The 17,425-nt window shown below is 40.6% G+C and overlaps 1 protein-coding gene across 1 annotated transcript in view; it reads right to left on the bottom strand.

The window, feature by feature from the left end:
- The window catches only part of cpne4b (copine IVb), a 157,687-nt gene that overhangs the window by 123,416 nt on the left and 16,846 nt on the right, over positions 1-17,425 (bottom strand). The window contains exon 3 of the mRNA XM_042332411.1: positions 3,906-4,096. Within this exon, the coding sequence (XP_042188345.1) occupies positions 3,906-4,085 (180 nt within the window). The 5' untranslated portion in view covers positions 4,086-4,096. The remainder of the gene's footprint in view (positions 1-3,905; positions 4,097-17,425) is intronic.

Below are 17,425 nucleotides of genomic sequence, written 5' to 3'. Positions count from 1 at the left end.
CAGTTCTTCACGCTCACTCACTCCTGCATTTACAGAATGAATGTCTAAATGGCCCATCTATGAAAGGCTAGATTGAATGTTCCAACTTTACACCGGAATGGGAGATCCTGACCTTATGAAATGAAATTTGGCCGTTGATTCATTAACATTTAGATTCAAACATCAATCTGCTAGTTAAGAAAACACAATATGCGGTGTGTTAGTTGTCACATTGATAACATTGGTGTCCCACCCATTGATAATTAAATAACAGATCTTCTATATAAAGCAGTTGAACTCTAAGACCTTTCTGAGGATGAAAGGACAAGGAAAAGCCAGGTTTCCTGAAGCCTGAAATGTCAATAGTTTTAGCCTAAAATCCTCAACAATTGACATTGTGTAAAGTTTTAGAAATTTTTTAAATTCACAACTCCATTTGGATTCTGGTTTAGGGAAAACATCTTTCCAATTCAAATTGAATACTTTCCAAAATTCTGCACTCTTAACTTTTAAGACAGTGTTCTTAAGGATGAAACCATTTCAGACCTCTGATCACTATCCAATCATCCTACTGTGAGTGTACATATATGGATTGGGTCCTGAAATCGGCAAGCTCAGTGGAGAACAGCCAGGTACTGAAGGCTGTTGCCAAGTGTGGAACCTCAATGTTAATCTGCACTTTCAGGAAAGGAAATTTAACACAGGGGAGAAATTAATCTGGAATGAAGAGACACCAAAAAACAGTACAGGACCATAGCCAGTGTCACAGGACTAAACCTTTTATTATTTAATTCTCCCTCCATGCTATGTGACATAATATAATAAAATAAATGGACTGTATCATAACAATGCTAAGCATAGTAGAGTACAAAATAATTGTTTCAGTGCATTACATAAGGCCACTCTTTGATCTGCTCGAGTAGTATTACTCCTGTGCCTGCCAGGTACTTTTGACAATTCCCGTGAATACTTTCCAACCACGTACATATTCTGCAAACATTTTAATATATTGGTATTCAAAATCATGGTGATACACCTGGTCAGCCAAGTGCTAAACTCTAAAAGCAGATGGTCTATGCCCCTGTAGAATCACCATGAACATGGAGACCCATATTCCTCTTCTCATTCAAGCCACCGAGCATAAGTATATAAATAGGCGAGCCAGACAATCGAGAGATAGTTCTGATGATATTTCCATGCATGGCTTTGCTCTCAATATCATCAGCATCCCTTCTTAAAGAGCTGAATTGGCCTTTATAGACAGAGGAATATTCTTCCCTTCCATATCACTCCCCCACATGCAGAGTGTTTCACTTCCTTACTAGGAAAACAGAAACAGGAGGAAGCCATTCAGCCCATCAAGCCTGTTCTACCAGTTTATTAAATATTGCCAGATCTTTTAATCCTGATGCCCTGTCTGTCATCATACCCCTTAACACCTCTAACTACCAAGTAGCTGTCTTTCTTTATTAAACATTCATATGGATTCACTCACTACAGCTTCCTGAAGCACAGCATTCCACATTGTCACAAGCCTCTGTACGAAGAGAAGCTTCCTGACCTGCTATTGCCTCTCTAAGAGCCACTGAAGGGACACAGTACTTGGGAATATATATCCGGTCGTGTCCTGGAAGAAAAGGAATGATGAGAGACTTTATAGCCTTCAAAGGACTAAGAATACTCCAGTGGGGTTTGCAAGGTGATAAGATTACACATCCTACACAAACGAGTCCACATTTGTTCCAGCATCTGAGTAATATTTGTGTGTTTGTACTTCATTAAAACTCCTCCCAAAGAACATTCATCACAGCATCCAGCACCACGATGTGTAAAAAAAATTCTCAAGAGCAGCACTGATTCATTTTTTAAAAAATTACAATTGTTAAGCTACAAGTTATTTTAAACATTTATAAAACCCTTATGCTGTGAAAGGAAGTTTCAAGGAGACACTGTCAGCAGGGCGTTAAGCGCTCTCTCCTGCCAACATGAAATTATAATACTTTTTTTTAAATTGGCAGACTGTTCTTTGCAAAGCAAATTTACTTTGCCTGTGAGGCGTCTGACTCGGGCTGTCATTTGAAAGAAATGAAAAGGGTTCCTTGGATGTGATATACTAATGGTCACTAATTGCTTCACTGGACCTGAGGTTCAGGTCTATAAAGCAGTTTAGTGTCTTTCATGAACTGTAATAGTGCTGCTAGACACAGTTGCCATAGTCAGCATTAATTATAAAAGAGTAGCAGCTTATTAAAAATAGTACAAGATAGCAGTTTTTAGGCGTCATGATCACGGACCCTTAACCATCTAAGAAGCCGTCTTGAAAAGAGAGATGAACAGAGAGGGGAAAGAAGAAAAGTGGGCACGTTATAGGGTTGCGAGTAGAATTCCGCTTTCCTTCAATGGGTCTGGGCACTGGTGCACTAAGCCTCCGAGCTACCAATAAGTGGCATTGAAATAAAAATACTGGCTTCAACTCCTGATGGACTCTGCTTATGTTTCTCAAGCACTCGGGTGCGAAGGAGAGACTGAAGTGAATTAAGTGAATGATCAATCTTGTTCAAGTGAATGTTGGCCAACAATCACCCAAATGAGATTGATTATTCACTTCATAACCTTTTGAGGGACACTGATGTGCATATATTCACTGAATTCGTCTACAAATTACACAGTCACTGCACCACGTTAAATCCTGTGTAGCACTTTAAGATGTCCTCCTAATGTGAATGGCGTAATATCAAATGCGAGGATTATTATCATTATTAATTATTAATATTATAATGATCCATGGAGCAGCATAATAAGGGAATTGGCTAATAGTAACCTGGTGAGAAATAACACAGCACCACTCCACAAAAGACAAGTACTGTATGCAATAAGCCTTGTGTAATACTAGCATTTCCTGATTATTTGTGTTTCCAAGTTTGCAGTGTCCTTTGTGGAGTTTCTTTCTCCATTATTCACCAAGGTACAAAGCATGTGGCTTCCGCTCTCTGGCTCCACAGGACATCTTACAGCTTTTCCCATTTGTGCAGCTATAGGAACAATAATCAGATCAATGGATTTTACTCCCATTAAAGACTTCTGAGGCGTTTTTGCGGCCGATTTTGGGATGTGAAGCTCTCCAATTTAGTCTCCAGTTCTACAACAATGAACAATTAATGAAAATGAGCTAGGTCCACCCATCATCTGTCAATTGAATGTAATCAAAAGGTGATGGAGCAGATCCTGGCTCATTGCCAGGCTCAGGGAGGACATTGCCATAAAAGCTGTGCTCCTTCTCATTCCTGTCAGCCTCCCAACAAAACCCCAGGGAGTGTTTATGATTAAATGAATGGAAATAGACAGAGAACTCAATGGCTACAGCCACAGTGAGATGAAGGTGAATATAAATGTGCCCTACGGACACTGCCTGGGATGTTTAAAAGGAAGACAGATCCTTATCTGGGAAATGGGTTGAATAGATCTCATAAAATGGAGAGGGTTGATGAGCTGAATGGCCTTCTCCTGTTCCTATGCTACCAATTCCAATGCACTGTCCTGCAATGATCCTCAGCACTGAATGCCTGATCTTGCCTATACAGACAAGGGAAAGTTCTGAGTGGAAGCCAAAGCTCTCTAAAACAGGCAAAAGTAGAAGCTCAACAACAATAACATACACCCCAATAGCAACTTTCACGTAAGATGAACAGGGTGGTTTATCAGTTCAGTTTGGCATTTTGTTTGAGTAAATAGAAGCGCGATACTTAAAAAGTTACAATTTCTTTTGTTGCACCTTTAAATTAATAACAAACAAGTAATCATCCTTTATTTAGCGCTTCCTGTTGACAAAATTGACTATTTCCACATCTTTTGGATCACAATTTAGGGACAGACCAGGTGGAGCACAACACTTGAGAATAAAAGAGACACAATCGCATTCAATGTACCTCCAGCCATTGGCCATGTGACTGCATTTTGAGGATGACACTGGGATCTGGTTTGGAAAGCGCATCCCGGTCCAATATCCCTTTGCACGAGACCCTCAGTTCCACTTTAGTCAAGCAGGGGCTGGAGAAGAGCCCCAGTGTATTTGCAGCCGACTCATAGATGTTGCTCATCTTTTTCATAGTTCCTTATCCTGTAAAAGTAACACAGCAACATTTAGTCCATGAAGATTATCCAGAACTATACAAAACTCTACAGCTCGTGTCCTTTCCTGCACTAGTCTCCCCAAACCCATCCTTGCCCAGCTCCATTGACTCCCCAATCCCTGGCAGATTGAGCTCAAGATCCTCGTCCTAACCTTTAAATCCCTCCATGCTCTTGCCCCACCCTCCTCTGTGATCTCTTCAAATCCTATCGATCCGGCCACTAACTCCGCTCTGTGGGCACCGGCCTGCTTCACATCTCCCACCCCATAATTGGAAGTCAGATTTTCAGCATACCTGCCCCCATTATCTGGAAGTCCATCCTGGAGTCCCTACGACTCCATCCCTCATCTCCTTTAAGGTCCACCTCAAAACCTTTTATGTTGCCTTTGGCCATTTTCACCCCATACCCCATGTCCTCCCACCCCTGACCCCTACCCCCAACTCAGGTGCAAACCCTCGACTCTCCTGTCTTGGGGAGTCTTCCTGACGTGAAAGACGCTATGTAAATGTAAATTTGTACTGTATTGTTCTTTCACATTGCTCTCACTTACAAAGGATGCTGCAAGGCTTTAGCTACAGAAACACAGCAGTGCTAACACAATATCCAGTTCAGACTGGAGCGGCCCATTGGCTTACGTAAATACTCATGCAATTTTTCCACACAATTTCTTCGAAGTGGCAGCTACTAAAGGTTCAGTGGTGGAGAGGGAAGGGCCTGGGTCCAATTGCTCATCATTCAAGGATATCATTGAGTCGTCTCAAAGCGCTTCATAAGCTATATGGTAAAGTGGATTGACAGTGTATTTTTGGGAGAATCGCAGCAGCCAATTGCACAAAACAGTGTCCACAAATAATCATGGATTGAGTGATCAATTTTTTTTTAATTTTGAAGGGATTATTACCCACTGAATAATAATAAGGCACGTGGGACCTTTACTGGTTTTATGTCAGATCCTGACCATTTGAGCTTTTCCTTTTTATTTCATTCAAATAATGTTTCACTCAGTAAGTAATCTGCCGTTGTTTCTTTATCTCATTGATAAAAAGTTACATTTTATTTCAACTAGGTTCAGGTAGTGATTGAGTTACCGTCTTATCAAAGCCTATCAATGGCTTATTCAGAGATATATGTATCAAACACAATCAATCATTAATTCCATTTAGTCAGTTAATTAGTCAATATAGATTCACCCATTTATTATTAATTATAGGCCTGTCAGTTAGTAAAAATTACAAACTTATAAATCCAGACAATAATTATTTATTTAACAAATTCATGTGAGACATTATTTACTTAATAACACAGTCAGCAAAGAACACCAAGATACTTACTAGAAGCTTGTTAAAATAGTGTTTATTCATAAACATTCACTCAATAAATTATTTATTGAACATAGCTTAGGAGGAAAATAATTCCCGGGGAAATATTCACTTCGGCAAGGCAAGCTCAAGGAAGCAATTTCCTACAGGCACACCCCTCACTACACAGGGGTGCAGCCGAACTAAAGTGAAGATACTGAAAGTATCCTCAATGCTACGAAAAGCCACAGTAATATTCCTTGCATTTGATAAAACGCCTTTCACATCGTCAAGATGTCTCAAAGTGCTTCACAGGATATACTGAAAGCATAGTTACTGTGTACTTTATGGGTGAATGTGTCAGCCAATTGCCCATATCAATAAATAAAAATAAATTGGTCACTCAATCCACGACTGTTTGTGGGACACTGCTGTGTGTAATTGGCTGCCATGATACGCCCACAAAATATACAGTCAATTCACTTTACAGTATATTCTGTGAAGCGCTTTGAGATGCCTCGAAGATGTGATAAGGCGCTATATCAAATGCAAGTCTTATTATTATTATAGCATTGTCTCACAAATAGCTATGGAGTGAATGACCAATTTCATCTAAAGCATTGTTTAACATCCATCTAAACAGGCAGATGGGACCTTGGTTTAACTCGTCATCCGACGGACGGCACCACCAAATTTGCAGTGTTTCCCGTGAAATGCTTTGAGACTTGAAAGGTGTGATACCAAATGTAAGGATTATTATTAATATTTACAAATACACAGCTCCTAAACTTTACATTCATTTCTGTTTCAATGACACAAGTCAATTATCAAAATGCAAAGATTATTATCATCATGTAAACAGATATTGAACAGAAAGCAATCCATCTTAGGATTCTATCACCAGAACATCCTTTTTGATTGGAGAGGAGTATTGCGATGAACCAGATTTCAGAAGGAGGGTCACAATCACAACTCCAAAATGTTTTTTTTAGAAACAAATGATAAGCAAGCAAATATCCCAGGATTGCTCCAGATCCCCAGGTGTTAATACACGTACCCATTAGACCAGACTGGCACTGAATCAAATGAGTACTTTTTCTTGACACACAAATGTGCAGAACTGGTGCCACTGAAAGTAGCTCGAAAGATACCATGAAAGATCCCAAGTAGTATCCAAGCCACAATTTCTCCAGATAAATTGATTATCTTACCAACCTTCTCCATTCTCTCCACTCAGTGGGCACTGGCCTGTTCCATGTCCCCCGCCCTGCCTGCCCCATCAGCAGTTAGGCCTTCAGTCTTTTTGCCCCCATCATCTGGTAAGTGGAGTCTCCTTGAGAGTGAACTGGCTCCAAGGTGACATTTTGGGCAACAGAATGTCGGAATCAAGATAGCCCTCTGTGGTGGTGTTGGTAGTCTGGATTCTGAACAAGGCAGTTTTGCAGTATTCCAGGGTACTGCTGATGACAGCACAGCCGGCCTGGCTTATCAGCAGGACTCAGAAGGGCAGACAAGTCAGTGGGGGCAGGGAGTCAGTCATTCCACTCAGCTCCAACAAGCCAAAGCCCTAATGGGTAGGGTGGTCTTAGCTGGACAGACAGCGGAAAAGCTTGCCAGGCAGTGCTTTCAAAGGCAAGCTATGCAGTTTTAGCTGGTAAAAACTCCAGCAGTACCCCAATGCACACTCTGGGGTCAACCTATGCCTAATATTCTCTGAAAATAGGTAAGCAAGATGTGTCCCGCCAGGGAGAGAGTGTGCATTCCATTCCAATAAGCATCTCTGGAATTTCTATGTGGAGGTGGGATGCATGGAACTCAGTTTGCTTTTGGATACTCGTAAGCAGTGTGATGGGTTCCTGCATGTGTCAGACACCCGGCTGACCCCATCCCCCCAAAAAAATGAAGAGTTGTAACTCTAAACCAGTATTGATTTCTGAAGGTGGGGTGGTCCTCAGAAGATTAAACTAATTTAATCCAAAGAGCTATCTGCCGAAAAGACTATCATTTTTATGCATCTGGAAAAGTGAGAAAATCACTTTATAGTACAGGAACTCTGATCCTGCTGTCAGCTACATAGAATGTGTCACAATCCTTCAGAAGGAAGTGACAGAAAATCTAAATCGGTGACAAACATAGTGTGAAATGGCCAAGTGTTAAATATTCATTACTGTGGAGTCCTGTAGCTCAGTGGTTAGAGCACTCGCTTTGCAAGCGAGAGACCTGAGTTCAATTCCAGGCAGAGGGCGAAACCTTGGGCAAGTTTCCTTACTCCACACAGAGCCTAATAATAATCCCTCCAAAACCAAAAACAATAATAAATTGGTCATTTTCAATCTACGACTGTTTGTGGGACATTGCTGTGCGCAATTGGCTGCCGCGTTCGCCCACAAATATACAGTCACTTCACTTTACATTGTGTTCTGTGAAGCGCTTTGGGACGTCCTCCCGACGTGAAAAGCGCTATATCAAATGCAAGGATTATTATTATTATTATTATTACATGTGCTACCTATTTAGCTGATACTTGACAACAGGGTAACAACAACAACAACTTGCACTTATATAGTGCCCTGCACACAGGGTAGCGTCTCAGAGCGCCTAACGGCGGTGGAGCCTGACTGTTAAGTCAGGGTATAGCATAAAAACTGGTCAGTGTGTGTTGATGTAGGTCCTCCCGGCCACAGTACCCCCTAGTGGCTCCGAAGGACTCACGCCTATATCGATACCCTGGATACAGAGACTGAGCTCCTTTCCTTTGGAGTGACAATATATCAGGAGTTTATTGTACACAGTCACTATACTTTGCAGAACATTGCTGAAAAATAGGCGCTACATCAAATGCAAGGAATGGTATTATTAAAACACTCTATTAATTTCATATTTATGTATCATACAATCTTGTTTCTATTCAACAACGTGTCTACCTAATGCTTCTGTATACTTGACACCTTTAAAACATACATGCAGGCCTCAAATACGGTGTCACTAATCTTGACAGCAGTTAGCTGCAAGGTGCTTTGAGAAGTTGACATTATAGAGGCTATGTCAACTTCAAGGATTATAATTCTTTTAACAATGGTACGTTGTAACCATGTCTTACATTTGATAGCGTAAACTCCGACACTTCTGAGCTGCAGTTGTTGCTGCTAACATTGTATCGACACAGCAAGAGAAAGGAAGGGAACAAACACTCGAGATCTCAACTGTCAAAGCTCGAGCGTCTCTGGATTAGAAAAGAATCATTAGAAAATGCATAACTCCAATAACATTGGGAAACTGATCTGAAGTTATTCCAGATGTTGTGTAATTTTGAGATTGATCATGGTGGCACAGTCAAGAATTATAAGAAAAGAACTTGACTGCATTGAAATGCACAACACATTGTGACAGGGCGAGGGCTCCATATGCATGAAAATATAATATTCTCAGCAAGTCAATCTTTTGAAGAGATGACTCTTGCCCTGAAGATTACTTTCTTATTGTTTGCTTTAAGTCAAATACTAAACCCACTTGATATTTTTAGTGATCAAGCCCCCCAAAAATAATAATAATAAATTGGTCACCAAATCCACGACTGTTTGTGGGACACTGCTGTGTACAATTGGCTGCCACGTTTCGCCCCACAAACAAAATATACAGCCAATTCCCTTTACAGTATATTCTGTGAAGCGCTTTGAGATATCTCAAAGACGTGATAAGGCGCTATATCAAATGCAAGGATTATTATTATCATTATCATCATCAAGCACCCAAACTAATGTCACTCCCATACAGTTCTACACAAGGAATAGACCAGCAGAAACAAATTAAAATCAAATTGTGTGAAGGGACTTTCCCTTCAAACCTCCCTCCCTCTTCCCTTGCAAAACTGATACACCAGTCATCTTTTTCTGGCAGACATACACTATGAATCCTGGAGATCAGCTGTCTGTGTAAAAACCCTCGTTCAATGTGTGCTCCTTCAATAATTCACTGTGGCTGGCAAATAAGGACAAACACAGCAAACAAGCCTGAACTTCAGAAGAAAGATTAGGAAAATCTGTAACAAAATATTACCAATAATGTAATCTCACTTGTGTTCAATTGCTTTAATGGGCGTTGGTACATTTGCAATTAGACAGGTCAGACCTTCAGAATCTGATGCTTAAGAGTCCAGGGAGAATTGGGACATTTGATACCTCAGATAAAGTATTTTGTGCTGGGTAAGCTACAGCAGAAAGAAGAGAAAAATAACACAAACCAACAAAGCTCAAGATAAAATGCAGGGAGCATTTCACCCATGACAGGAGGAACTGAAGCTGCAAATGCTTATACTTTTACTGCTGGCAAACTTGTTCCTTACCCTTCCTGTGGCAACATTATGCATGTACATTCTAAAATAAGGATAACATCCTGGGTCTGGATTGACTCGATTTATGTGGCATTTTAGAATGTCCAGAAGGTAGTAAATTGTTGAATTCAGTTTCAACTTTAAAGGCAACTTTGAAGGTGTTGTTCTGTACTGTATTTCTTGGAAAAGCTTACAGAAAACCAGCTTCAAATTTAAGGCTGCATTTAAGAAATAGCCAAATTCAGCATGCTCTAAACTGCTACAAACTTAGAGTAATTCTAGATCTAGGTACAATTTCTCCCCAACTGCAGTGAGACACCCCAATGCAATTATTGGAAATGTGATCAGGTTAAAGACATATAGAAACTATCTTTTAATCCAAGCACATTTGTATCCATTGAACAGTTGACTACTTTGTATTGATTTCCTTATTTACTGCTTGTATCCAGTATTCTGGATTAACTCCTGACACAAAAGAGGAAACAAGCCAAGGATGAATAATATAGCGGGTAAGATTAGACAGGCATCATGGAGCATTTATTTTTGTGCAATAGGAGCACCTTAACAGTGCTACATTGCTGTATGCACCACCCTTCTGATGAGTTACAATGAGAACCAGTCAGCCTGTTTATGCAGACATTTAAGATATCATGATATTAATCAACAGCGAAGGGGAGTATCCTCGCCAACAATCCCCCAGCCTACAGTTGTTTAAGAGACTTTGCTGCGTGTGAACTGGCTGTCACGTTTGCCTATCCAAAACAGCCCCTATAACTTAACAGTAATTACTTGCAAAGTGCTCTGATATGTTTCAACACAATACATCCCTCATCAAATGTAAGAATGATTCAAGCGCTCTGAGACACTGTACTCCATGAGAGACGCTGTAGCAATGAAAATTGTTGTTATTGTTAATTTTGGTATTGAAATAATTCATTGACTGGGAAAATAAAACACTTAATCTGTGGAAGGGACAGATGAGACGTGTCGAACAGACACTTTTATTTTATTAAAAGAAAAGTGAGTGTTTGAGCGGGTTGAGAAGAAGAGATGGGCAAAGAATGGCAAACCAGTCACAGGAGTGACCGACAATCCCACTTTGAGATGGCAGTTAGCATATTGTGTCCAGTGTTGGTCAGCCCACTTTAGGGAAGATGTTAAGGTGATAGAGATGGGGTAGAGGAGCTTTACTGGGATGATACCAGGAATGAGTGGTTTGGTCTCTGTGTGAGTGGAGACTGGAGGAACTGGAACTTTTTCCTCTGGAGAGAAAAAAAACAATTGAGAGGTGACCTGATGGAGGTCTTTGACATTTCTGAGGAGTTTTGATGAAATCAATAGGAAGTGGAGTCCTGTAGCTCAGTGGTTAGAGCACTCGCTTTGCAAGTGAGAGACCTGAGTTCAAATCCAGGCAGGGCGAAACCTTGGGCAAGTTTCCTTACTCCACACACCTAATAATAATCCCTCCAAAACCAAAAACAATAATAAATTGGTCATTTTCAATCCACGACTGTTTGTGGGACATTGCTGTGCACAACTGGCTGCCGCGTTCGCCAACAAATATACAGTCAATTCACTTTACAGTATATTCTGTGAAGCGCTTTGAGATGTCTAGAAGACGTGAAAAGCGCTATATCAAATGCAAGGATTATTATTATTATTATTAAGAAGTAGTTTCCTGGTAATTAAATAAATAATAATTTGGTCACTTCAATCCACGACTGTTTGTGGGACTCTGCTGTGCACAATTGGCTGCTGCATTTCACTCACAAAATATACAATCGATTCACTTTACAGTATATCTTGTGAAGCGCTTTGAGACGTCGTGAAGACGTGATAATGCGCTATATCAAATGCAAGGATTATTATTATTATTAATAAACTGACTGGAGCCTCAGTCCACAGGGAAGTTTTTCTATGCAGCTCTGAATTACAGACAGCGTCTCGTACACTTTCTTGCTGCCTTGTCAAAAAATAAAACTTGTTTCCATTTTTAATCATTTTTCCTGCAGAATTCCCATGTTTAGATGGCATATATACATAGATCTTCCAGGCTGATTTGAATGATCATGGGTTTCCACGTGTGTCAGACATCCAGCTGGCCAAAACAAAATTCACTATACAGCAAATGGGCACCACTAGTGCAGGTACATGCAGATCATTGCTATTACCCTGTGATCAAAACGTCTGTTTCTTTTCCTGCAACAGTATTGCTCAACATCAGGGAGCCAGACTTTGATTCATTAGCTCATCAAAAGGATGGTACCTCTAAGAATGCAAAGCACCAGTGTTTGTGAAACTTTTCCGTTTATTGTTTGCGGAGTAATGATGATAATAATTTGATATATTGCCTTATCACGTTGTTGGGACATCTCAAAGCACTTCAAGGATATACTGTTTAGTGGTTTTACTGTGTATTTTGTGGGCAAAAGGCTAGTTGCACACAGCAATGTCCCACAATCAGCCAAGGAGTGAGTGGCCACTTTTATTTGGGGGATTGTTGGCCAGGACACCAGGAGAAACTCCCTTGAATAGTGCCATGGGATCTTTAACATTAAGAGTGCTACCATTGAGGCAGGCTGACAGCTACAAAGTTAGTAGAACCAGTATGCTTTTGATCACAACGGCATTCCACCCACCCAACTTGGAGGTCCCTGTTGTAAGAAACTTAAAAAGGTTTCTAACCCCTTTAACTGCATTAGAAATGAGATGAAGGTTACCATTACCCATTACTGAGAAAGGGTTTCAGGACAATTCTTTACTTGTTCACATTACGTGAAACTGCCACAGACAAAGTGGATACAAAATAGAATATGACAGTTTTGTATTGAATGCATTCATGCCTTATATAAAAATCAAAACAGCCACCTTGAGACAAACTTCAACTATAGTATGTTTTCCCAGGTACCTGCCTGGGTACCTGACTCTCCATTACGGCAAAAGACACCCACACATATCAGCGTTCACTCCCATTTCAAGGACATGTTGCTCTTGCCAATGCTCCTCTGTACATAAAGCCTTGAAAACCGGCTTTCTAATCTTCCTATTTTCACTTGAACAGCAAAGGTTAAGGAGAGAGCTGATAGAGGTCTTTAAAGTTATAAAGGATTTCAAAATTTTAAAAATTGCATTTGAGACAGCACCTTATTACACAATTGAAATTTATCAAAGCTCTTCACTGGATTTACTGTGTACTGATAGATGAATGCGGTAGCCAATTTGTGCACAGCGATGTCCCACAAGCAGTCCTGGGTGAAGTGAACAACATATTTTATCTGGGGGATTATTGGCAAGGACACTGGAAGAAACTCCCTTCTCTTTTTGAATCATGTCATAATGCGGATGATCTCTTATGTCCACTTGAACAGGCAGGTGGGACCTCAGTTTAACGTCTTATCCAAAGGACATCGCCTCACACCCAACATTGCACTTGAGGGTCATCTTAGACTATGAGTTCAAAGTCCCGATGTGTGGCTTGAACCCACAACCTTCGGCGAGGGTTCTACCAACTAAGCCAGGGTGATTCACACACAACACACACACACATACAGAATAAACATGCCAACACACAGCACATAAACACAACACGCATACTCACACATACAAAACATTTACACAATGCAATTTCTAATAGAAACACTGAAAGAATCATCAGGAATGCAATCTTGACATGATTTTTCTCCTCAACTCGGAGGAAACCTCAGAACTTGCCAACATGAAGCACATTGATACTTGTTACATAGTGTTAAACTGATCAGCACAAACCAGGAAGTGAGCAAATTCACCCTGCTCTGTGATAAATTAGCTAAACTCAGATGGGGTGTTGTGAAGTGTACAATTAGCTCAGTGGCCTGCGCTTGGAAGTAGGGGTAAGGGGAGGGGGCTGGGGAGAGAGGAAATAAAATCAGCGAGATTTGCTGCTCCTGATCACCATGCAATGATCTCTGTCAGAAAATGCTCATGTTTGAACAGCCCGTAACAGTGGGGTGAGGTTCAGGTGAACGAATTTCACAGCCAACTACCCTACTGACCCCAACTGTCTTGGCTCACACATGATTCAACCATTGAATGTCACGACTTGGAACTCACATAGTCGAGGATGGGATTCCAACGGTGCTTCTTTGTTGGAATTGCTATCAACAACAATAAATTACATTTGTATTGCGCCTTTCACATCAGGAGGAAGTCCCAAGGTGCTGGACAATCAGGGATTTGGACCCAAGCTGGGGGTTGGGATCAGGAGGGGTGAAAGGCAGGGAGGGTAGGTTTAAGAAGGTGGACGAAGGTGCGATCAAAGAGGAGGGTCTCGAGACGTGCCTTTAAGGAGGTGAGGGACTGTAGGTTGGAGTTCTAAAAGGGTGGGGACAGAGAGCCTGGGAATGAGATGTTAATCCGAGCCCGCATAGATGCTAAAGATCCCAGGGCACTATTCATAAAGAGAAGGGGAGTTTCTCCCGGTGTGTTGGCTAACAATCCCACAAATAATAATGGTTATTCTCTTCGTGAATGTCTCTGGGACATTGCTGGATGCAAATCATCCACCGCGTTTGCCTGCAAAAAACATTCACTTTACAGTATATCCTGTGAAGTGCCTTGGGATGTTCACCTGATGTGAAAGACGCTAAATCAATAGTAATAATCCTTGCATTTGATATAGCGCTTTTCACATCTTCTCGACGTCTCAAAGCGCTTCACAGAATAGACTGTAAAGTGAATTGACTGTATATTTGTAGGTGAAATGCAGCAGCCAATTTTTTTGAGGGATTATTATTAGGCGTGTGGAGTAAGGAAACTTGCCCAAGGTTTCGCCCTGCCTGGAATTGAACCCAGGTGTCTCGCTTGCAAGGCGAGTGCTCTAATCATTGAGCTACAGGACTCCACTTATCAAACGTATGGATAATAATTATTATCTTAAATTGATGTTCTCTAGTAACTATTTGAACTATTCAATATTTTACCACTCAAAATATATCTTCTCCTATTCTTCCTTCCAAAATGTATAAACTCCCATTTGTCTGTATTAAATTAAACACTGACTCCTGGGAGACACCACTATTTACATCTTTCCATTGCGAATAATAACAACCCTATACTTCCCACCCTCTGTCACCTATCCTTTAACCAACTTTCTATCCATGCTGCTCCCTTCGATATTATCACATCAACTGTTACCAGACTGTTACAGAAGACCGCTTGAGGCACTTGTGTGATCAGGCAATGTAGTGCAGTAGTGCTGTTTTAGAGTTACATAATAATAAAAATAATCCTTGCATTTCATATAACACCTTATCACATCATTGAGACATCTCAAAACTCTTCACAGAATATATTGTGAAGGAAATCGACTGTGTTTTTGTGGGTGAAACGCGGCCGCAAATTGCATGCACAGTGTCCCACAAACAGTTGTGGATTGAGTGACTTTGAGTATACAATTTTTTTGGGGTGGATTATTACCCCCAGAAAGCGATAGGCCAATCGAATAACACCTGGGTTCCTACTTACTGCTAGGTAAACAGAGGCGTGTGGAGTAAGGCAACTTGCCTAAGCTTTCACCTACCTGGGAATAAAAGCAGGTCCTCTTGCTTGTGAGGAGAGTGCTCTAACCACTACGGTAGGGACTCTGCAACATAGACTGATACAGGCTATCGGCCCTACTAGTCAGTGCCAATGTTTGTATTTCACACCAGCTCTTTCCCCTTATATTCCCCTCTCCTCTACCCACCTATTCATTCTCTCCTCTCCCATGTATTTCCTCACTAAATAATCTTTGCACTATAATTATGATTCTCTCCCAGCTATCAGTATATAAAGATGCTGAAATTGGGCATGATCAGTGGCAGTGTGTTTGCTGTTAATTTGGAAACGAGCAAGATGGTTTCCTTATCTGATTGACACCCCTTTTGCTATAGAAAATCCAATCTCTTTTCTCCTCTCTTTAATCCCATTCTTTATCATGTATCAATTCATTGCATCACAGAACATTCACAGCACACAAAGCCTTTCACACCAATATGACAGCTCTTATGTTATTAAAGTTACTAGAGCTACTGCATCTGCACTGGTCTCAACCCCCTGCTCTACCTCGATACTCTTTTCCTCATATATTTATCCCATTCTCTTTTAAATGCTGGTCAGGGTCTTCGCTTCTTCTCCCCTCACCCCCACCCCTTTTTATTCACTTGCTTTTACTTTTCACAGTTGAGTAGACTTGGATTGAGTTTACACATTCATTTGACTTTTCTGCAGAGTGCAGTAACAGCATCCTTCAAGGTCCTTGCAAATTCACTCATCTCAGGGATTAAGCTGATATTTATACATCCTTGAAATTAGATACATTGGTACTTTTGTCTAGCTATTTTTATTTGGTACATTGGCAGATCTACTACCTCTTTTATTCAGTGTCAGGGCTGTTTTGCTCTCAAAAATACTCTATAAATCAGATTGCTGGTGGTGGGAGGTTTGATGCTTTCCTTAAAGATGTGATTCTTTTTAATATATGTTATCATTGTGCAAATTACTTAGTAAACTATACTACATATTTTTTGCCTGGAATACATTTTAAAAATCCATAAATTCATGGTTCTAAAAATAGCTTCAAAAACAAGATAGGAAGGAGAACAAGAATTCGTTCTCAGTGGTCAGCCTTTGTTGCTGTAGGGTTTGCAATTTTCTCCATGCCTTTGACCCACCTAACCTCTGTGATCTCTTATGGTTCTACTTCCTTGCCTGCTCTCTCCTTCCTGCCAATTCTGTCCTGCAGCAACATCCTCCATCCCTTCACCACCTGTAAATGAACTACAAGCCATATTGCCCTACTCTCTCGCCATAAATCCCTCCACCCTCCCTCTTTAATTCTTCAAAACCTCATTAACTTCAGTCTCAATTCATATAGCAATAACTGCTGGGCTGACTAAACAGTCTTACCAGTGTGCAACTAATAGTTGAATTCACGTAGATATTATTTGCTTCCCACAGTGATACTCTAACTCCTGATGGATGACATTTTGATTTGCACTGATGATATCCACTGGGTACAGGTTCCAGGTAGTGCAGATATTGGGCTCTAACTACAATATTTAATCCACGACTGTTTTTGGGACACTGCTGTGCGCATTTGGCTGCTATAATTTTCCTCCTATTCCTTTCAGTTTACATTTAATGTATTTTATCAGACGCTGCTGTTTTGGGCCCTTTAGTCTATCAAGCCTACTCCTTCCACATTATAATCCTTGCATTTCATATCACGTTGTTGAGGCATCTTAAAGTATTTCACAGAATATATCGTAAAGTGAATTGACTGTGAATTTTGTGGGCAAAACGTGGCAGCCAATTGCGCAAATTGTGACCAAATTATTATTATTTTTATTTTTTTGAAGGGATTATTACCCCCGGAAGCGATCTGCCAATCGACTAACAACCGGGTTCCTACTTACTGCTAGGTAAACAGGTGTGTGGATTAAGGAAACATTATTCCGCCACTTCATCTCACAGAGATGAATCTGCACAAAACCTCCTTGAAACTTTAAAACTAATAAAGCAATAACAGCAGAATGTTTATTCATCCCCATATTTCCACTAACAAAGCCAATCTTCCATTCCCCCTCCAACAGCACAGAATAATTGTGATCTGTGAAGGATTTGTTCACCTCAGTCTTCACTTACCCCAGTATCTTCCAATACTGTTCTT

Source organism: Callorhinchus milii, unplaced genomic scaffold (assembly GCF_018977255.1).
Source record: "Callorhinchus milii isolate IMCB2004 unplaced genomic scaffold, IMCB_Cmil_1.0 Scaffold2, whole genome shotgun sequence".
Classification (NCBI taxonomy): Eukaryota; Metazoa; Chordata; class Chondrichthyes; order Chimaeriformes; family Callorhinchidae; genus Callorhinchus; species Callorhinchus milii.
The sequence above is the reverse complement of the archived record's forward strand: the minus strand, read 5'-3'. Positions and strand labels throughout refer to the sequence as shown.